The 22,049-nt window shown below is 43.4% G+C and overlaps 1 protein-coding gene across 5 annotated transcripts; it reads right to left on the bottom strand.

The window, feature by feature from the left end:
- Window positions 1-6,337: 6,337 nt before the first annotated feature.
- LOC142101270 (methyl-CpG-binding domain protein 1-like) lies at window positions 6,338-20,696 on the bottom strand. Of its 5 annotated transcripts, none has more exons than XM_075185620.1 (17): window positions 20,578-20,696; window positions 15,844-15,974; window positions 15,456-15,567; window positions 15,046-15,179; window positions 14,297-14,382; window positions 13,358-13,398; window positions 12,740-12,883; window positions 12,233-12,367; window positions 12,080-12,136; window positions 11,927-11,980; window positions 11,405-11,458; window positions 10,767-10,931; window positions 10,115-10,210; window positions 9,916-10,008; window positions 9,700-9,801; window positions 9,527-9,607; window positions 6,338-8,654 (listed from the first exon to the last, which is right to left on the bottom strand). In XM_075185620.1, the coding sequence occupies exons 1-17, from the start codon at window positions 20,662-20,664 to the stop codon at window positions 8,208-8,210; spliced, it is 2,019 nt and encodes a 672-aa protein (XP_075041721.1). In that variant the 5' UTR covers window positions 20,665-20,696; the 3' UTR covers window positions 6,338-8,207. The 5 variants fall into 5 exon arrangements, with proteins under 5 accessions (XP_075041721.1, XP_075041722.1, XP_075041723.1 ...); XM_075185621.1 differs by having other exon boundaries at window positions 12,752-12,883; XM_075185622.1 differs by lacking the exon at window positions 11,405-11,458.
- Between the last annotated feature and the right edge of the window lie 1,353 nt (window positions 20,697-22,049).

The raw sequence follows: 22,049 nt of genomic DNA, 5'->3' as shown, positions 1-22,049 counted from the left end.
GTATGCTATTTTTATCTGTATTACCCTACTGTTTTTTTGCATACTGTTGTAATATTATTATTATTATCATTTTTTGGATAAGTAACTAACATTCTGTATAATTTTGTTCTGTCATATTCGATATATTTACTACGAGCGCAATTGGGACATCTTTGTTTGTCGATTAATTTGTTCAAGGAGGGACACCTTGATCCCACTGCTGCTACGGTAATACCGCTTAGCCTGTAATTCAGCGCAGTGTGTATATCTATCTTTTATATGACAGCGCAGCGCACGCATGCGCTGTGCATCGTGTCCCGTTGCTAGGCAGTGGGACGCCTTCTCTCACAGCCTGTCGGCGGTCAGCTGCGTCTGATCACTGGAAACCCCCTGGCTCCAATCAGAGAGCACCCTCATGTATTTAAACCTTACTCTGGCACCATTAGGGTGCCCTAATATTGGTTCACCCAACTCCAGCGTTCCTGTTTGTTCTTCTGCATTCTTGGTTCCTGATTCGGCTGGCCTTTGACTCTCCCTGTGAATTCTGTTTTGTACTGCGCTGTCTGTTCTGGTTTTGACCCATGGCCCGTTCCCAACTACTCTCCTGATTAACTATGTTGTACACCTTTCTAGTACCGGGTATGACCCCCCCCCCCCCCCCACCCTTTGCCCCCAGCACAGCTGGAATCCTGGGGTAAGGATTCAATAAGGTGCTGAAAACATCCCTTAAGAGATCCTGGTCCACATTGACATGATAGCGTCACGCAGTTACGTCAAATTGGCAGCTGCACATACCACATCCCAAGGTGCTGTATTGGACTGAGATCTGGCGAAAGTGAAAGCCAACTGAAGTACACTGAACTCATTGTCTTGGTCGTAGAAGCAACTTCGGAGAACGTGTGTTGTATGATACGGCCCGTTATCCTGTTGTAAGTAGCAATTAGGTGATGGGGAGAGAGGCATGTCCTGGCCGCCATTACAGTCGGACATGTTTGCACTGGTAACAATTAGCGAGTCGCCCCTGTTCACCACAGCCTATAACAGTAGATTCGTCCCTCACATGACAGAGGATCTGCAGACCTGTCCAGCGCTGATCTCCTCGCTGTCACGGGGCTTCTTTCATTTACAGCCTAGGCTCCAGCTGTAGGACCACGAGGCCTATGGTCCTGTGTACGGCCAGGTCGCACGATCACTTAAGAGCTGCTCCGTGTCCGGATCAGGTAAGGTAGCCTGATCCGAACACGGCCCTTCTGAAGTTACTCTCCCACCGCTGAGTTGCAGGCTCCTTTAGGAGAGGAGTGATCCCAAAGGCATTCTGGCCTCCTGATCTTACCCCCTGCGTCCCTTTCCATTTGCCACCTCCGCAATTGACAGGTTTAATCATCTGCGGCTCTCGTCGGGAGTAGATTACCACTACACAGCCTAAGCCAAAATCATGGCTACATAAAAGCTCTTGTGCAAAGACCCCTCCATGGCACCAGGATAAATTACATTTAACTCTACGGCCTGGTCGCCATTTAGGATTGTGGGTCGACATTTTGGGACACTCCAGAGTTCCGCTGTCACTCTAGCCGCAGAATACCTCCAGGAGCGAATACATTAAGTAGTTTAGAATGACTAATTACTGATTAAGCATAAATGTTAACTTTCTGTAGCTGCTGTATTGCAGGACACAGCTCTCACATAATCTTATCCGTTCATACAGTCTGACTGTACACGTGGGAGGCTCTGCTGCCACACTGTGGCTGTTCTCTATATTACACCTGTGGTATATAATTTCAAGGTACAGATTTAAAATGACAAGACTTTTTTCAAGCACTAATGCTGTCTCCATAATACATTAACAGTCGTCATATAAAAGCCAACCCCAACATGTGGGCATAATAGCTATGGGGGAACTTTGCCAACAACAGCCACTCCTGGAATTGCAATTGAGCCGCCTCTGTGCATCTTTAAACTAAACCTAGATAAGGTTCTGATCTGACCGAATGGTGAAAGAAAAGAACTTATGAAGAAAGACTCAACTAAAGGTAAGAGATCCGTCTCCTTAAACACGACCTGCGTCATTTTTAAAGTTCTCGAACTCACATTCCATTATTGATCCTCTCCCCAACTACGCCATTGACTGATCTCATGGATTCTGAAACTTCTCTTAACGCAAACAATTCCCAAGGTAACAATGTAGAGTTGCGATATCCAGAAACATATAAAATCTCTCTCCACTAAACAAAAACTCCAGGAAATAGAGATGAAGTGACCGATCTTCAATCTAAAATCTCTGGTCTCTCTACCAGATCGTGGGTGGTAGAAATAACTTGCGCATCAGGGAAGTTCCAGAAAATAAAGTAGAGAAGGGGCTTACCGCTTAAAGACTTCCAACGAAGGAACACCGGCCGCGTCTAAAGACTCAAGTGATCTTGCACACTTTTGTGAGACACTTGATCTTCATCTAGCAGAATCGTCCTCTCCACATTAAGCTTCAATGCCTCAAGTTTGTCCGCCGCTCAGTGACAAACCGTTCGGCATGCCAAGAAAAGTTGAAAACAAAGATCTGGAAACCTTACGCAAGACATTACACGACTTTGTTTTAAGTATCTTTACCTCTCTCGCTTCTCCAACATGAAGTTACTTGAGTTCATTAGTATTGTGCTTGTTTTTTTACTTCTGGCAGGGTTTGTTTACACTGATTTTTATTGCTAGTTGGGGTTCATTGTTCTCCCACACGTATATACCTACTAGGAGTACCACCAGTCCACCTTGATAAAAGATAAGGGCAGCTCGGTGGCTGTGTTACACCTCTCCAAATGTATTATCTTTCTTACAACTAGTTTAAGACACATTTTATTTAAGAATACACAAGGTTTAGTAATTGTAGTTACAGACGCATGAGGCTCCGTGGGGTTTCTCATCATCCTACTTGTTACAAAACAATGTCCTTCTGTCATATACTTAGCTTAACCGAACGCGGTTGTTGTTTTGTAACCGTTAACAAAACCCCTTAATACCAAAGCAGGGGTTACTCTTTATACTCTACAGTTTCTGGTATTGATAAATTCTATTTCTTAACTCTCATGTTCTTTATTTTGTATGTTGTTATTTGTTGGTTTATTTCCTTGCCCCCCCCCCCCCCCATCTCTTCCTTCCACACTCAATATCTACCCTCTGGGGATCATCCATTTTTGTTTTCTTCAAGAAAGGTTTGATCACTGTGAAAAGAACGCAGTGAGAGTTTTGTACTCGTGCGAATAAAGCAGAGGGACAATAGCAATCATATTTATGTAACTAGATAGTATGTTACCAGACAAGTTATTATTAAAGGACGCCAGGTGGAATGTAAATCGGGGATACGTACGTATCCCCTACATAGTCGGCACAACCCACATTTTTTTTCCAGCAATAACCCTAATAGCAAATTATTAGCAGTGCCAATTTTATCAAAAATACTGCATTTGACAGGTATTCCCTCCCATTCAACTACTTACTTTCGTCAACTTGTATGTTCCACGCAGGGGCCGATCTCATTCTTGATCAAGACATTTGAAACAATGGAACATCTCTTTGAGAACATTACAATTGCAGGTAAGCATCCCTTAGACTTACCCCCAAGAGATACAGTTTGGCTGAGTAGCGGAGGCTACAACTTGCAAGCGATCACGATTACACATTTTTCTTATTCCACCATTACATATACTCCAGATTAGACTATCTATTCCTAAACCATAGGCATCTTCACTTGCTCAAAGTAACCTGGTCTGACCACGCTCCAAAGCTGCTTGCCGTCCTCCCGAGAGCGGAGGTCTCCTGGGCCAGGGTCATGGAGATTGAACAAGTTACTCTTTCAAGATCCATACTGTAAAGACCAACTGGAAGCGACTGTCGAATATATTAGTTTCAACGTTCCTCCTGATCTCTCAAGTTACAATCTAGGAAGCACACAAATGTGTAATTAGGGGGCACAAAAGGAAATTCTCCTGATGAAAACCAAGGAACTAGAAACGAGTCACAAATCTACATTGTTGAAGGAGACTGAAAGGATTAACAGACACTCAAATCTCCCCTTAATAAGCTTTGGAATGATAAAGTAAAACTTTATTTTCATAAACGCTGTAGGCACTAATTTACAGTCGGCAAAAAGACCAGGTAGACTTCAAGCCAGCGCCATAGGCAAATCCCTCCATGCATACCTGAAACAAAAACAAATATTTCAGAATATCTAGTTAAAAGTGTTTCTCTTCAATACCAGCTGAAGTTAGGTCTCTCTAGTGAGTCTCTTTCTCCTTCTTAGAACTAGAGAAGGAAATTTCATTTTGGGGATATACGCCCAAATGGGTTTACCATTACTTATTTCAAAACCTTTGGCGGGAGACTGAACCCTCTTCTTCTCCAGGATTTTAATGCAATATCAGCTCATTTCTCTAATCAGTCATTGAATGCTCACATTACAGTCATCCCTAAAGAAGACAAGTATCCTTCCCTATGTGCCAATTACAGACCGATTTCACTTCTCAGTATTGATATTAAACTTTTTTTTGCAGAAAAACTTGCCAAACACCTCAATAATCTGCTGCCTGACTTGATTCATACCAACCAGGTAGGCTTCGTGCCAGGCAGAGAAACAAGAAATAACACCACCAAAATGATAGTTTAAGGAGTATATGAATCACAAACCCCCTTTACTCCTACCTCGATACTGAGAAAGCATTCTTTAGGGTGACCTGGCAGTACATGACGGGCATACTCAAACATATGGAGCTGGGTGATTCATTTCTCTAGTGACCTTGCTCTCTCCCCCAGAATAAAATTAAATGGCTCTATTTCTGATTCAGTTCATACAAAGACTGGGACAAGGGCTACTCCCTGTATCATCTTGTTTTCATTCTCCGCACGGAAGCCTTGGTGAATCCCAACATACTGGGCTTAAGTTTAGTCGGGCATGAATATAAACCAGCAATAACCTACTGCTCCTAATAGTAAACATTCCCCAACCTAATGGTAGAGGCCAAAACTTTTAGTAAGCTCTCGAACGAACTTTAAGATAATTTATTCTAAATCAGTTGCTCTCAGTCTTTCCATGCCCATATCAATATTTAGGGGCCTACAACACTATTTCCTTTTGCTTGACAGCCAACTAAAAGTATTTAGGACTCATATTATCCAAAGAACTGACCTAAAATGTTTAAATTAAATTTTTCCCCATTGCTAGTCAAAATTATAGGTGAACTGAACAGTTGGGAGATGTAGGAGATGTTCCTGGTTAGGTAGAATCACACTATCAAAGTGAGTATCTATACATTTTTTTTTATAAGAGATGCGCATGGCCAGAATAAATGATTGGGTAGTCTGTGGCTGTGCTCAATTTGTATTAAACCGGCTATTGTGTACTAAGAACACAATCCCCATACCAATACACCCTCACCACAAGCCTGCACCATTGACACAAGGCTGGATGGCTCCATATTTACACCAAATTGTAACCCTACCCTCTGCATGTCACAGTAGAAACAGATTAGTCAGACCAAGCAACATTTATCCAATTACCAACTGTCCAGTTTTGGTCAGCCTGTGCCCACTGTGGCCTCAGTTCCCTATTCTTAGCAGACATGAGTGGTCTTCTAATCCATCCACTTCAAAACTTCACAAGACATCCGTTGACACCTAACCACTCATGAGTAAACGTACAGTTTATTTTTGGATAGTACTCTTCAGACATCGCCAACTCTTCTTCGTTCATGAAAAACACTTCTTAAGTTGCACTACAGCGACAAACTCCGACGCCTCTTCCGGATATGCTCGGACCCATGTGGATAGGTTTCAAGGGTTCTTATAAAGAGTCTCTTACTTGCTTTTAAAGACACAGCGAGGAATTCGATATACTTAACAAGAAAGGGCAGAGTTCTCTTTAAGGCAGTAGGTCGGAGACCCAGCGTTCGCAATAAAATTAACACAATTCAATTTTTTTTTAAATGAAGCTCCTTTGTTGTCACAAGTTTAGCAGCTGATACAGGAAATAAAACCAGAGAGACGAGACACAAGGAAACCTAGGAGAGTGTTTACCGAAGCTTTCTCCTACACAAATATGTGACCTAGTGGTCGTATTAATATAAAGCAAACCAGGATCAATATATCATATAAGAAGTGGTACTCTGCCTGTAATCACACATTACAGACCACTCAGTCATTCTTTATTCTATACACAGCCAGCCATGTCCAAGCTAGGAAATGTTTAAGAGGGAAACTTTTTAGTATAACTACATTTTTCCCCACCGTTCCACATTCACACAATTTAATAAATGAACAGATCATTAATACTGTCAACAGAAAGTGTCAGGAATTTTAAAAGAACAAAACAAAAAACACCTTATCATATAAACAAAATAAAATTTATTAAAGAAACAGGAAGCTCCACAAAGGAGTGAACCAGTTACATAACTCGCTTATGGCTGATCAAAATATAAACTTTGAAGGCTTAAAACTAGGCCAAGTTCACCGCTACTGTTCTATCAATAACACTAGGTATGCTATTAGGCGGAGGCTGGAATAAAGGGGATGAGCTTGACCGCTGTGCGTGCTAAATGTGTAACCCCTCTGTGATGGGGGGGGGGGGGGGGGGGCATGGCTACGTTGGAAGTCATCTTTGAATAATGCATCAGGAAGGGTAATGTATTATCTCTGCAGATACAACTTTACGTTCACGAGAAGAGGTCAAACCCCCCCCCCCCAGAGTAAGCACAACTTTCACCCCAACAGAAAGGCTCTGGCCTTTCATTGCCTTTGACACTCCTTGATAACAATTGCCGTTGGTCATGGATATTGGTGGGCAACATAAGGTTTAGGGGTCAATTGACATATTAAGTAGCCAATTCAAAAAAGAACAATCAAAACCAGAATAGAGATCTTTATATTATAATAATACTGTGTGGGAATATAACGCTACCCTGCTTCCATTCTTTAAATAAAACGGACAAAAAATAAAATAAAAAAATAAGTAGAGGATAGTCTTCTGTAATCCAAAGAGTGTCATCTTATAAAACAAAGGGCCACACATTCAGGGCCACCCCCTGAGCCATTTTCACAACTACTATACATCTTCATCTGAGATCAAGGTCAATGTTATGCACAAACCAGACAGTTCTGTACAGTATAACAAATATAAAGATTATTTCTCTTTTATTTAAAAAGCAGCAACGTTCCGAAGAGAGCTATCGAGAGAAGAGAAACGGCGTCTACTGTGCGCTCAGGCACGGGAAAGACGCCCACACCCGTGTAGGGCAAAAGCTGGAAGGAAGACTAGAATACGTTAGTTCAAAGAGAAAAAAAACAAAACGTTTCTTACATGCGTCCAGTGACTGCCATAACGGTAATAAAATAAAAGCAAACTAAACAAAAAACACCCTGAAAAGGATTCATGATAGAATTTCGTAGAACATTTGAATAACTTTATACCTGTGGCCCAGCCTCAGTTTCTTCCAGTGTAGAAAAGAAATAAAAATCTGTGACCCAAAGCTTTTCAAATAGATTCTCTTGAATATTTTTTCGCCGTCAATTCTCAGTTTTGAGAAGGGCTCATGTGTCACCTGTACAACAATAACTCTCGCTCATCCTAACACACCTTAGGTGCAGCTTTGTAATACCTGAATTATTTTTTTTTTTTTGCAACATCTGTTCCACTAGCTCCTAGCACAAGTCCATGTTTCCCTACGAGCTCTCCCTACACTGGTTGGGTTAACCCTGCAGCAGACATACATTAGCATACCACTCATAAAGAGACTTGGCTTTTGATTTGGTCCACGTTACTGAAACTGGGATGGAAACGGCACCACCCAAGATCTGGTTCGGAGATATCTACTAACCATTCACAGGTACAATTCTGCTCTCATCTAAATAGCGCCACCTCTGGTAGCTTCTTGAAGCCCACACTACCTACTGAATGATGTGGGTACATATCTTGCGCTTCTTAGGATACCATCGAACCTACGCATACAGTCTTAATCCAACCAGTGTCTTCATGGAATAAAATTGAAGAATGCAGAGGTGGTAAAGGGGGGTTAACGATCCATAATGCTGAGCCACTGCTACTTAATACACAGGTTCTATCCAGGCGAAGGTCTCCAACATTCCCATGTTCCCTTCTCCCAGGAGCGCAATCCAACCACTTCACTGTTTCAAGTCTGCCAGAGCAGTCATTTAACGTCCCTGAGCACTGGCTCAACCCTCTGCCTTTTGTTTTCTCAGAGGTCACTGCCTGATGGCCACGGGTTTGTACAGCATTCTGGGCACCTCTCCTCATACACCAGGACGCGACAGTTTGGAGAACGCGGCCCTTGTTTGGGAAGAGCCGAGCAAGGACGGTAAGCTTCAAGGTCGCAGATTAGCTCTACTACTTCGTCCACGGTGGTGAGCCGACTTGGGTGTTTATCGTAGAGTTCATGGAAAGAGGGAACAGTGTATTCTCTTACTATAATATAAAAATGAAGTCCTGGTTGAATGTGAATGATTGTCTCTGCCATGGTGGAGACCCTGGACCTCTGGACTAATTGCAAGTTAGGGCCAGTGTGAGGCAATATTTCCCAATGAGCGGGCAGTGGAATCTCGATGAGCTCGGCCACAAATTCTTGCAGAACGTGGTCTAGGCCATTTGCTGCGTTGTAGGAACCCAGGCTGAAGATCTCCATGATCTGCAAAAGGAACAAGGACTGAATGAGCTTAATATTCACAACTTAAACACCAGCACAGAGGGGTTGTGACAAACATTTAGCTACAATACACAGCATTTCAAAATACAGTGCTTGCCTCTTGTACCTTTAGAATGGAGTTCCCTCACCATCTCAATGGAGGCATTCCACTGCTATAAGATTTGAAAATCCCAGCACGGTTGCTATTGGCAATGTTACTTTGAAATATAATAATGGCACAAAGGATACATAGCGCTGCACATTGGGTCCTGCCTTTGGGGTTCATAGATTTATTCAGGGATCCAGATGGAGCAGAAAGTGGTCCCAAGGGAAGGACCCCTAAATTCTAGTACAGGAAGCAGTTATCAGGTTTTGAAATACGCAGACATGACCTTTAAAGGTGGATTGAAATCCTTGAGATAAAACCTACTCCAGAAAGATTCATTTTCTTTGCTCCGAGACCTAACAGATCCGCTGAATTAATACAATTGTTCCCCATGCACAGAAGGGAGCGAACATAATACAGACAAATCTGTAAGGAACAAACTTTACTTAGGCTGGAGTTCTACTTTCAAATTCTAGAAAAAGGTTGTCACGGTTACTACGACCGAAAGGGCTTTCAGCTACAAAAAAAAGTGTCCTCGTGTTCAGATCTCCCAGTCGCTCTGATGGGGACACGCCAACATGGAGGAACACTGTTCCCGTCGCACTAGACTGATCAAAGCTCTAATTATGCAGCAAGTAGCTAGCGTGCTAGCGTCCAAAGCACTCGTGTAAAACCTTCCGAAAAGCAACAGGTAGCCCGGCCACCACCGGCAACATAAATTAAAACGTAAGAGGCAAGCAATTGGGATAGAGGAAGTCCGCTAACTCACCACTGGAGTGCTCTCATCAGCCTCCTCCACATCGTCGTTCTCGGTGATAAACTCTTCCGTCTTCACGGAACAATGGAGATCCTGTAGCGGTGGCGAGAGGGGAAATAATTACCCGGGGAGCACAGAGACCACTGCTGTGTTTGTAATAGAGCATATAATCCCTACCCACATACCAAAGGTCCTTCTTGTCTGTGATCGACGATGCTACTCTCTATAAACTCCTGTTTTATTACTTTGGTATCCACATGGTCTATGGCCCAACCGCCATTTGTTTCCTGTGAACAGAGGTGGCCATATCAGCTTCTAAAACTATACGGTTGACTGGAGCACTCCATCAAAATTGAATACGTATATACTTATTTACAAAGAAATGTGGTTGCAATCCTTACATCTGTAGACCCGTAACCGCCATTTCTCTGTTCCAGACGTTCCAGTTTAATAACCGGTATCTTAGCCGTTATCTGCGCTTCCTCATCTTGTCTCTACAGAAGGAGATATAAAAGGGGAACGACTGACGATAAAGCCAACACTAATATTTTTTAAAGGACAGTTCCACCCAAATCATGACCCCCAGGCCGTTAAACTGACCAATATTGCATCCATATTCTCAGACGCCTCTTTCTTGATGCGCTCCAGCAGTACAGGGTGATTGGTAGACTTGAGGTACAGCGGGATGTTCTTCTCCTAAGAAATACACGGTCACAAGAATCATTAAAACAGGAGGCGGTTGGGGTTAGCATGCATCGCTTTTATACAGCCAAACATCACTTATGCAAAGAGGATGCCCAAAACTACAGCTGGCAAAAGAAACCAAAGCAAACAGCATGAAATGATCAGCCATGTAGGAGGTCAGTTTGAGGAGTTTATGCAACGTTAATCAGCAGGTTATAATTTGGAGTTGAAAAATTTCCTTCCCCCCCCTATAGTATGAATCACTCAGAAGAGACTATTACTGTCAAAGTAGTACAGGTAAAAAATCATATCATGAGGGTTCTAGACCTATAGAGGACAATATTTACCTAAACCTCAAAAGCAATGTAAAATTATGGCTCAATATTGGAGACTTAGGGTCCTCTTCCTGACATCCAGGGTGGGAATGTTTCACAAAAGCCAGCAGTGTACAAGATACAGATTAGTGTGAAAGAAAAAGAAACGGGAAATAAAAAATAAATAAAGAGCCGGAGAGGTCACATGGTTTGTATTGTAAGCTCTCCCAGAGTATTACAGCCACAGAACCCACCATGGCAAAGCGCAGGCACTGGCGCCAGCGGCACTTCTGCCGTTTTAGGTTACGGCCACCGAATTTGGGTTTGTCCTGGCAGAAGTCACACTCGCCACAGTCCAACTTCTGTAGGCAGGCCTCGCACGCCCCACATTTCCGGTTCTTGCGGCGGCCTGCCAATTGCTGCGGAATATAGGGGGGGGGGGGGGGAGGGGACAAGGAAGAGAGATGAGGCGCTCTACCTCCACCAGTCAGCTAATACCAACATTCTATATCTGCATGCTGGAGAAATGAGGTCTGGGCAGGAGGAGGAGATGGGTGGGGTTAGATTCTGCAAGCAAGAGACGCACAAGTAATCTCTGCAAGATGGAGAAGATACAGAGGGAGGAGCATGAGCTGTATGGAAAATCCATGCTAGGCGGAGGAAAGGATGCATGGAGAGGAGCTTTGCAAGCAAAATTAAGTAGACAGGGCGCAATGAAGCTCTGCAGGCAGGAGAAGGATGCACAGGGAAGATCTGAAAGATGGACAGCAAATAGCCCCGAATTCTGCAAACAAAAAAACTGCACCACAGCAGAAGCAGCAAGAAGTGTGCAATATATCATCACCACCAAAATCAAATCTTTGAACTGCTTTGGCCTTTAAAAGTTACTAACCTGCGGCCTTCTTCTCTCAAATTTCGGCTTCATTTTGTTAAAATAGGGTTTTTTCTGGCAGGGGGAATAGATAAATGAATCAGGTAAGTGCATCACACACACACACACAATAAGGATGATATGTGTTGCATGTTGTGAGCCACAGATTCATACAAGCTGGGGCACGAGGGGATGGACACACAGAAACTCTCCAAATTAGAGTGTAATGAGTGCAGGTGAGGGGATTTGGCAGGAGAGATACATGCAGGCTTGTGGGGGAGGGGGTTGGGGACAGGACTAGATAGCAACATGCATACAGCTAGGTATAGGAGGTAACTGTGCACTTGAATGGCATGAGCAACAAGCGAAGGTGTGTGGGGGGGGGGAAGAGAGACAAGCAGCCACATGCACAGGACAGAGGAGGCCACAGGCAGAAGTGCATGCTGGGAATTAGTGATACAGCCAAACATCGCAGTGTAGGGATCACATGTCCCAGGGCACAGTCATACAGATACAGTGGGAGTGAGACGATAAGAAACAAACCTTATGCTTGGACGTAAACGAGCTGGAATCTTGCTCCGACAAGGGTTTCCATTTCTGCAAAAGGGAGCATAATAAATAATAAATAAAACAGACCTAGTTCCTGCACTGTTGCCATCAAATTCTGTACTATTCTCGAGGTCACAAAATACTTACTATGTTCAACTTCTTTGTACTGAAACCTTTTTTTTCTGGCGATTGGATCTCGGGTTTCTGTGCACAAACAAAAAAAATATAACTAATGACTGTACACCCGGAAGGAACTCTATCTGGGGAGCAGGTCCGCTAATAGTTGTGCAATGCTGTTACCTTAATTTGACACCTGCGTTTCAGACACTTCTCTTGAACCTCGTGGCTCGGCATCTGTTGCCTTTTAATACACACAGAACAGGCCTCACAGTCCTCGGTCACGGAGCAGCCCTGGCAATTACCGCAATCGCCACCCTGTGAATGCGGGATATACATTAATGTCACTGTTATAATGTATGAACGAAGGCAATGGGATCAGAATACTTCTTTCTTCATATGTTGTAAAGGATTGAACTGTACTGTCAAACTAGTTCACCCAAAAGCAGTTTAGAAGTTGTCCACTTCATAAACTGTTCTTCCTCTGCCTAAGATGATATTATTGGCTACACAGAAAGCCTGGTAATCATATGGGTGTGGACAGTCATCGGTCTCTGAACAGCGATAATAAAAATGCCTCTTCTGCATTCTACTGGTTTATTAGGTATGGAGCCAGAGTGATTGAACATAAACAGGCCTTGACATAGGCACCGCTTAGGTCACGTGACCCATTTCTCGGAACCATCGTACCTTGCGGATTACCTGCACACAGCGTCTTTTCACGCACTTCCAGGAGCTGCCGAACTCTGGGTTGTGTGAGCGGAGGAGACACACCGTGCAATAGCCACAGTTCTCGGACAACCTGCAGGCAACACACGCTCCACAGCCGGCGTTCTGCACAGAAGGAGATCAATGAGAGGAGGCCGTGAACGCTACACAATCACTCCCAGCTACATCTTCCAACAAAACGCCACGCATTCACATGGCATTAGCCTACTACCAAACAAGCCTGTAATGTCTGTCTGCTACGCTACTCTTACACAGCTCAATCATCACTTACCCTATTCACACCAAAACATTTTATACAAAACATTCACACCAATCACACCATTATAGAAATATGTAAGCATCAGTAAAAGAACGGAGATCAGATATATATTATAAACAGCCCACCTACTAGTAGAAGCCGTACCTGTTGCTGAACTTTCGATCCAAAGACCAGACTTTAAAAACAAAGCCTTATTGGGGCATTGGTCACCTACACTACTGACTGCTAGCCACAAACACTCAGCCATTGCATATTAAAAAGACAACATAACCTAATGTAGATGCTGCATGGGTCTATGGATAACAGTGAGAGTGTCCTACCTTTAAAAGCTTCTGTTGTTTGTTGAAGGCTCTTCTGGAAGCTATGGATAAATAGTAAAACATGTCATTTTGTCGCCAGAATAATTAGCCACCTGTAATAAACATCAAACTAATAAGGGGCATTTATGCTTCACAAGAGCAATAAAATGTATGAGTGAGAATTCCTACCTATAGTCCTTTGGGCAAAATATACAAATAATCAACTCTAATAAAAGGGGAGTTTTTGGTAAAGAATCCTTGTGTAGGTTATTTGCATATGTCTTAGGAAGTGTAACCCAATTCTCCTGAACCCTTTGTTCTAGTGAGGCAGCTTCACATGCTAACCAGAGCTAGGAAGAAACAGATTTGTCTGCAGGTGTAAGTAGCCTGTACCCTGATATAACAATGAGCTTAAAGAGAACATATTGTTGTATGTAATAATGGATATGGTTGAAAAGCATGTAAAATTAGTCAAGAGGATGTGGTATGGAGAGGGTCAAGTGTTTATTGGCATGGAACACAGGACCTGTACTGCCTAGACTATGATCTATAATAGCTTAGGATACGGTATGTAGTGATGGTAAATCTGTAGGCCTCTAATATCTCCATTATCCATCCGTGGTCCTTCATCACCACTCATAACAGCACAGTGATACAGCTCCATAATATAACTTTACAATCCGAACCTTCCCGGTCATCACCGAATGCAACAGAGAGGAAATGTCTACACTAACACTATTGTAACCCCCCTTATCAAATAAATAAAGAGGAGCGATAACGACCCAGCTAGTCATCTCAGGTGTTTGCCTAAAGAGGTCCTAATTAACATTTCCTACATTAGTCCTGCACCTAAGGAGAATGAAGTGCTACCGGGTAAGGATGAAGACTCTGTATAAAAAGACATCTGCAAACACATCATCCTCCAAATAAAGAAGCCAATTGCACAAAGAGAACTCTTACCTCTGCAGTCCGCACAGTACCACACCGTCTGCTTGGATTTACCAAATTCAACTCCAGTAAACCACACTTGACACCCAGTGCAGCACCTAGAGAGAGGGTTCAGTCATTAAATGTGCAAGTCTCCGCAGCATAACTAGTCCGAACGTCATGACTTCCATTTACATCACTATACACCATAAGCATCACTCCACCCTACACTACTTCCAGGTAAACCCTCTTACTGCATTATTCCACCATACACTAATATATAAACCCTTCTTACTGCATCGTTCCACCCTATATTACAGCTATACAAACCCTTTGGCCTAGCTGCAGATTCCTGGTTTGCCATTTTAGCAACCAACGAAATAAATGATCACTGCAAAACCAGATTGACATCCATGGCTCTTCAATGCAGATGTCACTGTTTCTACAAGCACTCGTGCAGACATCAAGATTTCAGAAGTGACCGATTTTTACAGACTGCAAAACGTCATCTCTGTCGGTTCGAGCACAAAACTCACACATTAACACTATGGATGGTCAAGATTGGTTAAAAGATTTTTTTAAAACCCCAAAATTGCCAAACAGACCTATGACAGGATTGACCCTCTGTACCTCAAGCAAAGTTATTTCAATCCATACTACCCCTAAATCATACCCGAGATTTACTGCATGATGTTTATATCCTGTCTCTTTACTGTGCTTTTATCCTCTCATGCGATATAACTGTATAGGGGCTTTCTTCATGTCCTACTGAATTAACTTACACGACCAAGGATTCATCTTCCTGCACAATTTGCTGGTCTTGGGTGGGAGAAAGTGGAAAGGACAAGCGCTGCTTTTTGGCTTGGGATTCCCCCGTAGATTTGGGGGATAAGCTATGCTTCTTCGGCGTCCTCCTCTGAAAATAAAACAGTATAAAGACATTTGTAAAAACCGCTCTATAGGTAATGGTGTAGAAAAAGAGGTATTGACCATAGCAACCAGAACCTAGCGGTCATGTTTTCAGTACGGTGAATAAAAAAATCAAATAAAAATAAAAAAAAAAGTCTGATTGCCCAACACAATCTCTTCTACAGTTTTACCTGTGGAAGTGTTTCCATAACTACTCCCCCCACCTACTACCCCCCGGACTGGACAGAAACACGTTCTTCTGCCACGGAACGTAGAGTCTTACCTTCTCTGGTGGTATCACGGTGCCGTTCTTAAAGTCAAACATTGACAGGTCAACAGAGTCCCCCAATAACTTTGCCATCTCACTCTTGCTTCGGATGCGTTTTCCAGTGGGACTAATGGAGAAAAAAAAAAAAAATATATATATATATATATATATATATATATATATATATATATATATATATATATATATATATATATATATATATATAGGAATGTTGCTTTACGGTGTATAAATCAAATCCAAAGCTGTACACCAACCAACCACGGTGTAACCAGATGGTAAGTGAGAGCGACAAATGTGATCGGTTGCTATTATTGGTAATTGCTAGATGATAAAATAAATCTATTGGTTTATATCAACAAAATAAGATTTTGACGACTAGTACCTCTGATAATACGTGTCCGAGTGCCCACAGGACGCTCCCGATTTACGGACGGCCGTCCGGCGTTTCCAGCCGAGGCCTAGAATAGGCCAGTCCTTCCAGCCTTCAGACATGGTGACGGGGGACGCCTGGAACTGAAACAACAGAAGTAGATGGTAGATGTAAGAACGTACGCGAGACTCACGTTGGAGACACACATGGATGCTCTTCTCTCCTACCCTGGGTTAGAGCTTCTGACTCACTACATTCCTTGTCGCTCAGCCCACAAGACAGACTGGGGGAGGAAGTGAAGTAGACAGGAACACCCTGCAATGCGCTGACATCTAAAGCAAGGGAATGACACCAGCAAACAGCCTCTCTCGGCCTTCCTCAGGTCAATCAGCTTTCCCAGCAGTTAACGCACCAGCGCATCACAATAAGATCCCCTTCACAGGCAGGGGAATCTGAAGACCACGTCATGCATCTTATTTGCTGCACTCACAATACAGAGCTATGCAGATACTAACCTAAAACAGCTCTGGTGACCAATAGTAATAGTGTGTCCCAGCATAGAGAATGCATTAAAAACACACGTGTTGTACTCCCACGTGATGTAACATTATATCAAACACTGGACAAAGCTGCACAAAACAAAGCAGGCAGACATTCAACCAATATAGATTTATACGCACAGGAAGTCATTGTTGCTGGGGGGTAGACAGTGAAGCAATCAATCTTTGTCACTGCACAGTTGCAATAGTATAACCCATCTAGCACGACACAAGTGTACCAACATGCTTTATTGAGGCTGAAGACAACATTGTAACTAGAACAGTGGGCGACAAACATTCAGACATCCCCAAATTAAATGGGGCCTGTGCGGGTATGATGCTGGCGCATGACTGGTTTGATGTACAGCCATCTAATCAGGTGCAGTTGTAGTCCATAAAGAATAAGATGATAAAGTGGTTGGATCTTTGCGACCTCGGCAATCTGTAAGGAGAGACCCTCTCCACTCTCTTAGTACAAAGGAAATCTTATACAGCCCCCAGAGTTGCTCATCACCTTTCACCCAGGAATTGTTTTTCTATGGATGCCCTCCAAGCTATGACTGGCAGGTTTACATTTCGGGCTCTTAAAATATAAACTTTATATTTTCCAGGGGTGTCCTCTCCATGTTGCTTGTATACAAAATAAGATATGGTGCGGTGGGGGAGGGGGAGAATGAAACACAGAGGGAGGAGACAGGATAGAAGTGCTGCTATCGCCTCCCATCAGGAGGTTGCTGGGAGGCAGTAAATATTAAAGTATTTGCCATGTCGTTGAGAGGTGTCTGGCTGTTATGTGCCCTGGAGGGTACATCCATTGGCTTCAAAATAAATATCCTAAATATTAAGCACCAGTAGCAATTCTGTAAGCTCACTGGCCTGGGATTGTCTAACATGGTTTTAAGTCTTTCACTGGCAACATCGTAAGTTCACACATCAATAGCAACAAAACAACACTCTAAAAATCGCATCCACTGAGAAGGTCACCAAGCGACGGGGAACACTGGCAAAACATATACAAGGGCGCAGATGTCCAGGAAGACGCACAATACTTTCCACAGGACATATATAAGATCTCCGTGCATCATATTGCTAGAACTACTGGAGGTTGTTTTAACAATAGAGCATCTCAGCCTTTAGACAGCCACTCTGTCATTACCATATTCTGCTCTAATACAAACATGCTCTAATATAAGCTTAGGTGTAACGGATATAAGTAAAGCAATCCCACATTTGGTGGAGATGTCCCCAAATCGCCCCTCTCTAGGTATAAATCACCTTATTACAACTGTGTATGCACACCACCAATACTGAGCTAAAAGCAATCAATGCATTGGCATAAATAGATTTATTTTTTTATTTTATTTTTAGAAACAAGGAAGAACTATATTTTGGGATACAGGTTTCAAACCAGAACGGACTCAAGTGATTTCATCATACTTTCAGTCTCAAGCAATACACGGAGAACTGCCAAGTGAGATTTAAAGACTGACCTTTTCTAAGGACTCTAAAAAGGCTAGTTTATTTTTAGATAAATCTTTGGGTCATAAGTGCAACCATTCGTTGTATATGCCGTTCGTTTTAAATCCTAGATTTAAGTTAGGTGTCTTGCAAAGGGTATTTTTAAGTTGGTTTACGAAAACAAACAATCTAATCTATTTTCAGGACTTTCAAGCTAAAGATTATCTGACAATCATCAACACCGCTATCAGCAGCTAATATATCTGGTCCCCAACACTTCGGTGAGTGGTGCACACATACTACCCCACTTGCACCTGATATACATGCCGAGCCTTTATCACCAGCATACATATCAAGCACGCAATTTGAAAATCCTTTATCAAAATTGGATGTATAATGAAAACAAAGGGCTTTATTGAAAAAAAAATACATCAAGACAGTAGAATGAATAGTTGTGCACCAAAGAAAAATCCTAAATTCTGAAACATGCAACACTCCTATGGAAAATACATATTTGTAAAGAATATGAAAAGTGAGATACTCGGCACACAAACACTCATACTTAAACCAACCAGCTGAGGTCACTGTGGGTATCCAACCACAGAAATAAAAGGGATGAATAACTCAGGCCTAGAAACATTGTGAAAGGATCTCTAAACAATCAGAATAATAAAAAAAAAAAATAGAATTATAAAAGAGCATCTATTAACAGTCACCGATACGTTGCAGAGGTCATGTACCAATACCGTTTTACTCCTATCAGACAGACAAAGACTGAGATCTATCCCTGGTTCAGCTAAAGTGATCCCTCAAGTATCTGTTCCAGGCCATTACTGTTTTCCATTTTCATCAATGACCTCTCCACCGTTGTTCACACAATAGCTTCCACTCATATATATGCAGATTATACAATATTTTTATCCATGTCAAACCATACTAATCATGTTAAACAACCCACTGAGGAAGACATTACCAGTGGTGAAGCATGCTTGGGTGGAAAAAAAATGTACATTGTGGACAACTTATGAATACACCACATTTTATCATTTACTAGAATACATTTATCATTTCCTAAAATAGGAGTCATAAAACAAAATATCTTAGGATCACATCACACCTCTAGTTATACTCTCCCCTTCTCTTTTGCCATTTTTCTTTATTAAACTCATCTCTTGCCTTCTCTCTATCCAGTTACCATCTATAACCCTAATTATAAAGACTTCAGATATTTTATTTTACCACGATTTATAGAATTGTTATTTGTGTGTCTGTATTAGCCAACATTTCTACTATTTTTACTACTGATCCCATGTTCTCACACCAGCTCCCAAAACACTTCTAGGACAAGTTTTTTGGTACACAACAAACGTGTCTCCGCACACAAAATCCACCCGATCCTCCGCAGCAACATATTTCCTATTATAAGCATGCATAACTGCCTTTTCTGCTACCAGGATAAATTGCGTATGGTGAACCATGAACCGTCTTAGAAATAAAAATTAAGGCTCAATATATTCCTTCCATGAAAAACAACTTCTAAATAAAAATAACCTCCCTGAAGGACAATGAGGCCAGCCGCTAAAGACCTCCTTTTTCAGAACCACAAAGAATATTTTACATTCAACTATACAGCAAATATTAACAGAATATCATTTCAGTTTGTATAAATATATAATTTGTGGAATTGAACCAGGAAGGATCTATAATAAAATATATAAGAATACAATTATACACATTCATATTTGTTGCCTCTTGATAACAACTCGTCAAAAATGAATTACTGGGTGCAGCATTATACAAAGGGAGTGTGGCGCAGGGTCATACAACCAGTACCACGTAGTTGCATAGAGACAGAATATAGCAGTGTGTATCAAGAGTTGCATATGGAAGCATAGACTGGAAATTATTTATAGTGAAACAGAGCAGTGTATACAGGTACTATAATGTACAGGTAATAACACCATGTGAAAAATCAAGTGTGAACAAGAAATGTTCTTAAAGGCTACATGGAGCAGTATAGCTAAGTATAGAGTATTGTGAAAGGCAGCACATTTAAGAAATAATATACAGTAAGTGCAGTAGTGTGTACAGGCAGCACAGCAAAGTGTGGCTTGGTGTCCTACTTCTCAGCATCAGTGTACAGCAAAAGGGAGCAGAGGCAGAGCCCAGGCAGGTCAGGGGGGGGGGGGCAGAGGCAGAGCCCAGGCAGGTCAGGGAGGAGGGGGTGGCAGGGGCAGAGCCCAGGCAGGTCAGGGAGTGGGGGGGGGGTGTGGCAGGGGCAGAGCCCAGGCAGGTCAGGGAGGGGGGGGCAGAGGCAGAGCCCAGGCAGGTCAGGGAGGGGGGAGCAGAGGCAGAGCCCAGGCAGGTCAGGGAGGGGGGGCAGAGGCAGAGCCCAGGCAGGTCAGGGAGGGGGGAGCAGAGGCAGAGCCCAGGCAGGTCAGGGATGGGGGGCAGAGGCAGAGCCCAGGCAGGTCAGGGAGGGGGGAGCAGAGGCAGAGCCCAGGCAGGTCAGGGATGGGGGGCAGAGGCAGAGCCCAGGCAGGTCAGGGAGGGGGGAGCAGAGGCAGGGCAGGGAGGGGGGGCAGAGTGCACAGGTGTATGTCACACCACTGGACAGTAAAATGAAGAACTGGGTCTCTCCCTCAGTGAACAGAGAGAACAGCCTCCGCGCTCTCACAGTCCACCTTGTGCCTCACTCCCTTCTCTTCACCGTCCCTAAATTTTCCCCACCACTGGTAAAACCACCTACCTGCCCTGTAGTCTCTCGCTGAGCAGTAGGCAACGGGCGGGAGTGAAGCAGGAAGCGGAAGCGGACTCCCTTCCTCTTCCGGTCCATCGGGAGACACCTCACCTCCGTCAGTGGAACGCAGGGCCGGAAACCTCACCAGCTCTCCCAGCTAGGCCGCCGATTGGACAACGTTCGACAGGGAGCCACACCCCTTGACCCCCGATTGGCTGGGTGGGGATAAACAGGCGTTATGTGAAACGGCGGTTAGAGCGTCTGGGATGGGCGGGGCTGGCGCGCGGGTGGAACGCCCTGTTCCCGCTTCCTGCGTCACGTGACGGATTAGGATGGGAGCAGAAAACGGGAGCGGCGCCAGGAGCCATTTTTTTTTTCTTCCTACTGACGTATTTCTAAAAGGATTACTGATGGCCAACGTGTTATGACATATGGAAACCTTCTTTGCGTCCGTAATTTATTATATAGGCATAAAAATAAGGTCGAATACCGTGTGAACCCCGAATCACAGGGCATGGGGAGCTCCTACATTATTATTATGGTGCTTACGTGACATATGGACTCCTGTAATTTTGTTTGAGGGAACAAAGTGGAAGTAAGGTGCTTGTTTCTTTATTTAGGATTTCTTCTGTATGGGTACTCTGCATTATGGACAAGCACCTTACCTGTAGCACCATGATATCCTCCTTACTCCTCCAGCCAGATGTTGCCTGCCGTGGATCACAATGATGAGGGGATGTGATGGGGGCCAGCTACCCACAGGCACCTCAGATAACCAAATCACCCCTGGAAAATTGTAGGAAAGAGAATTGTTCATGGGCTTCCTTTGCGACATAGTTCTTCTGACAGTGTTCCTCCCTTCAGACAATATTCACTTTCTACAGGATCTAATATCCCCACTTCTGACCAACCTGTGCACCACCATCCAATACTGTATGCGGGTAGAGGACTCCATTGCTTGACATGCTCTCCATTCAAAATGAACTCCATTTGTGGTACCAGTGTCTCAGGCATCTTCAGTGACCCATCTGGCTACTCAGAAGATGGTTACCTCTGCAGTGATGGATGTCTCCAATTTTATTATTAATTTTTATTTATAGGGCACCACAAAGTATCTGTAGCGCCGTACAAGGACAAACAATGGCACAGTACAAGTAACAGTAGGCACTATAATCTTTGGGAGCTCAAAGCACAGCTAGAAAGAGAGGGTGGGGAATAGTCAGTACAGGCTGGTAACTTGAGCCCAAAAGGGTGGGCGCGGATGGCCGGTTAAGAGCCGCTGAGAGGAACAGAGAGGAGTTGAGCTGAGTAGCTGGAGAGCGAAGTTAAAAGTGATGGAAACAGGAGGTAGGAGAGCCCTGATCAAAAGAGCGTACAATCTACAGGGAGGGGAAGACAGACAACAACACAAGGGTGAGGCAGAGAGACGGGTGAAATTGAGGGATGAGAGGTAACCGACAGGTGGGAGGTTAGGCATGTGA

This window comes from Mixophyes fleayi, chromosome 9 (genome assembly GCF_038048845.1).
Source record: "Mixophyes fleayi isolate aMixFle1 chromosome 9, aMixFle1.hap1, whole genome shotgun sequence".
Lineage (NCBI taxonomy): Eukaryota > Metazoa > Chordata > Amphibia > Anura > Limnodynastidae > Mixophyes > Mixophyes fleayi.
This window is presented reverse-complemented; position numbering and strand designations above follow the sequence as displayed.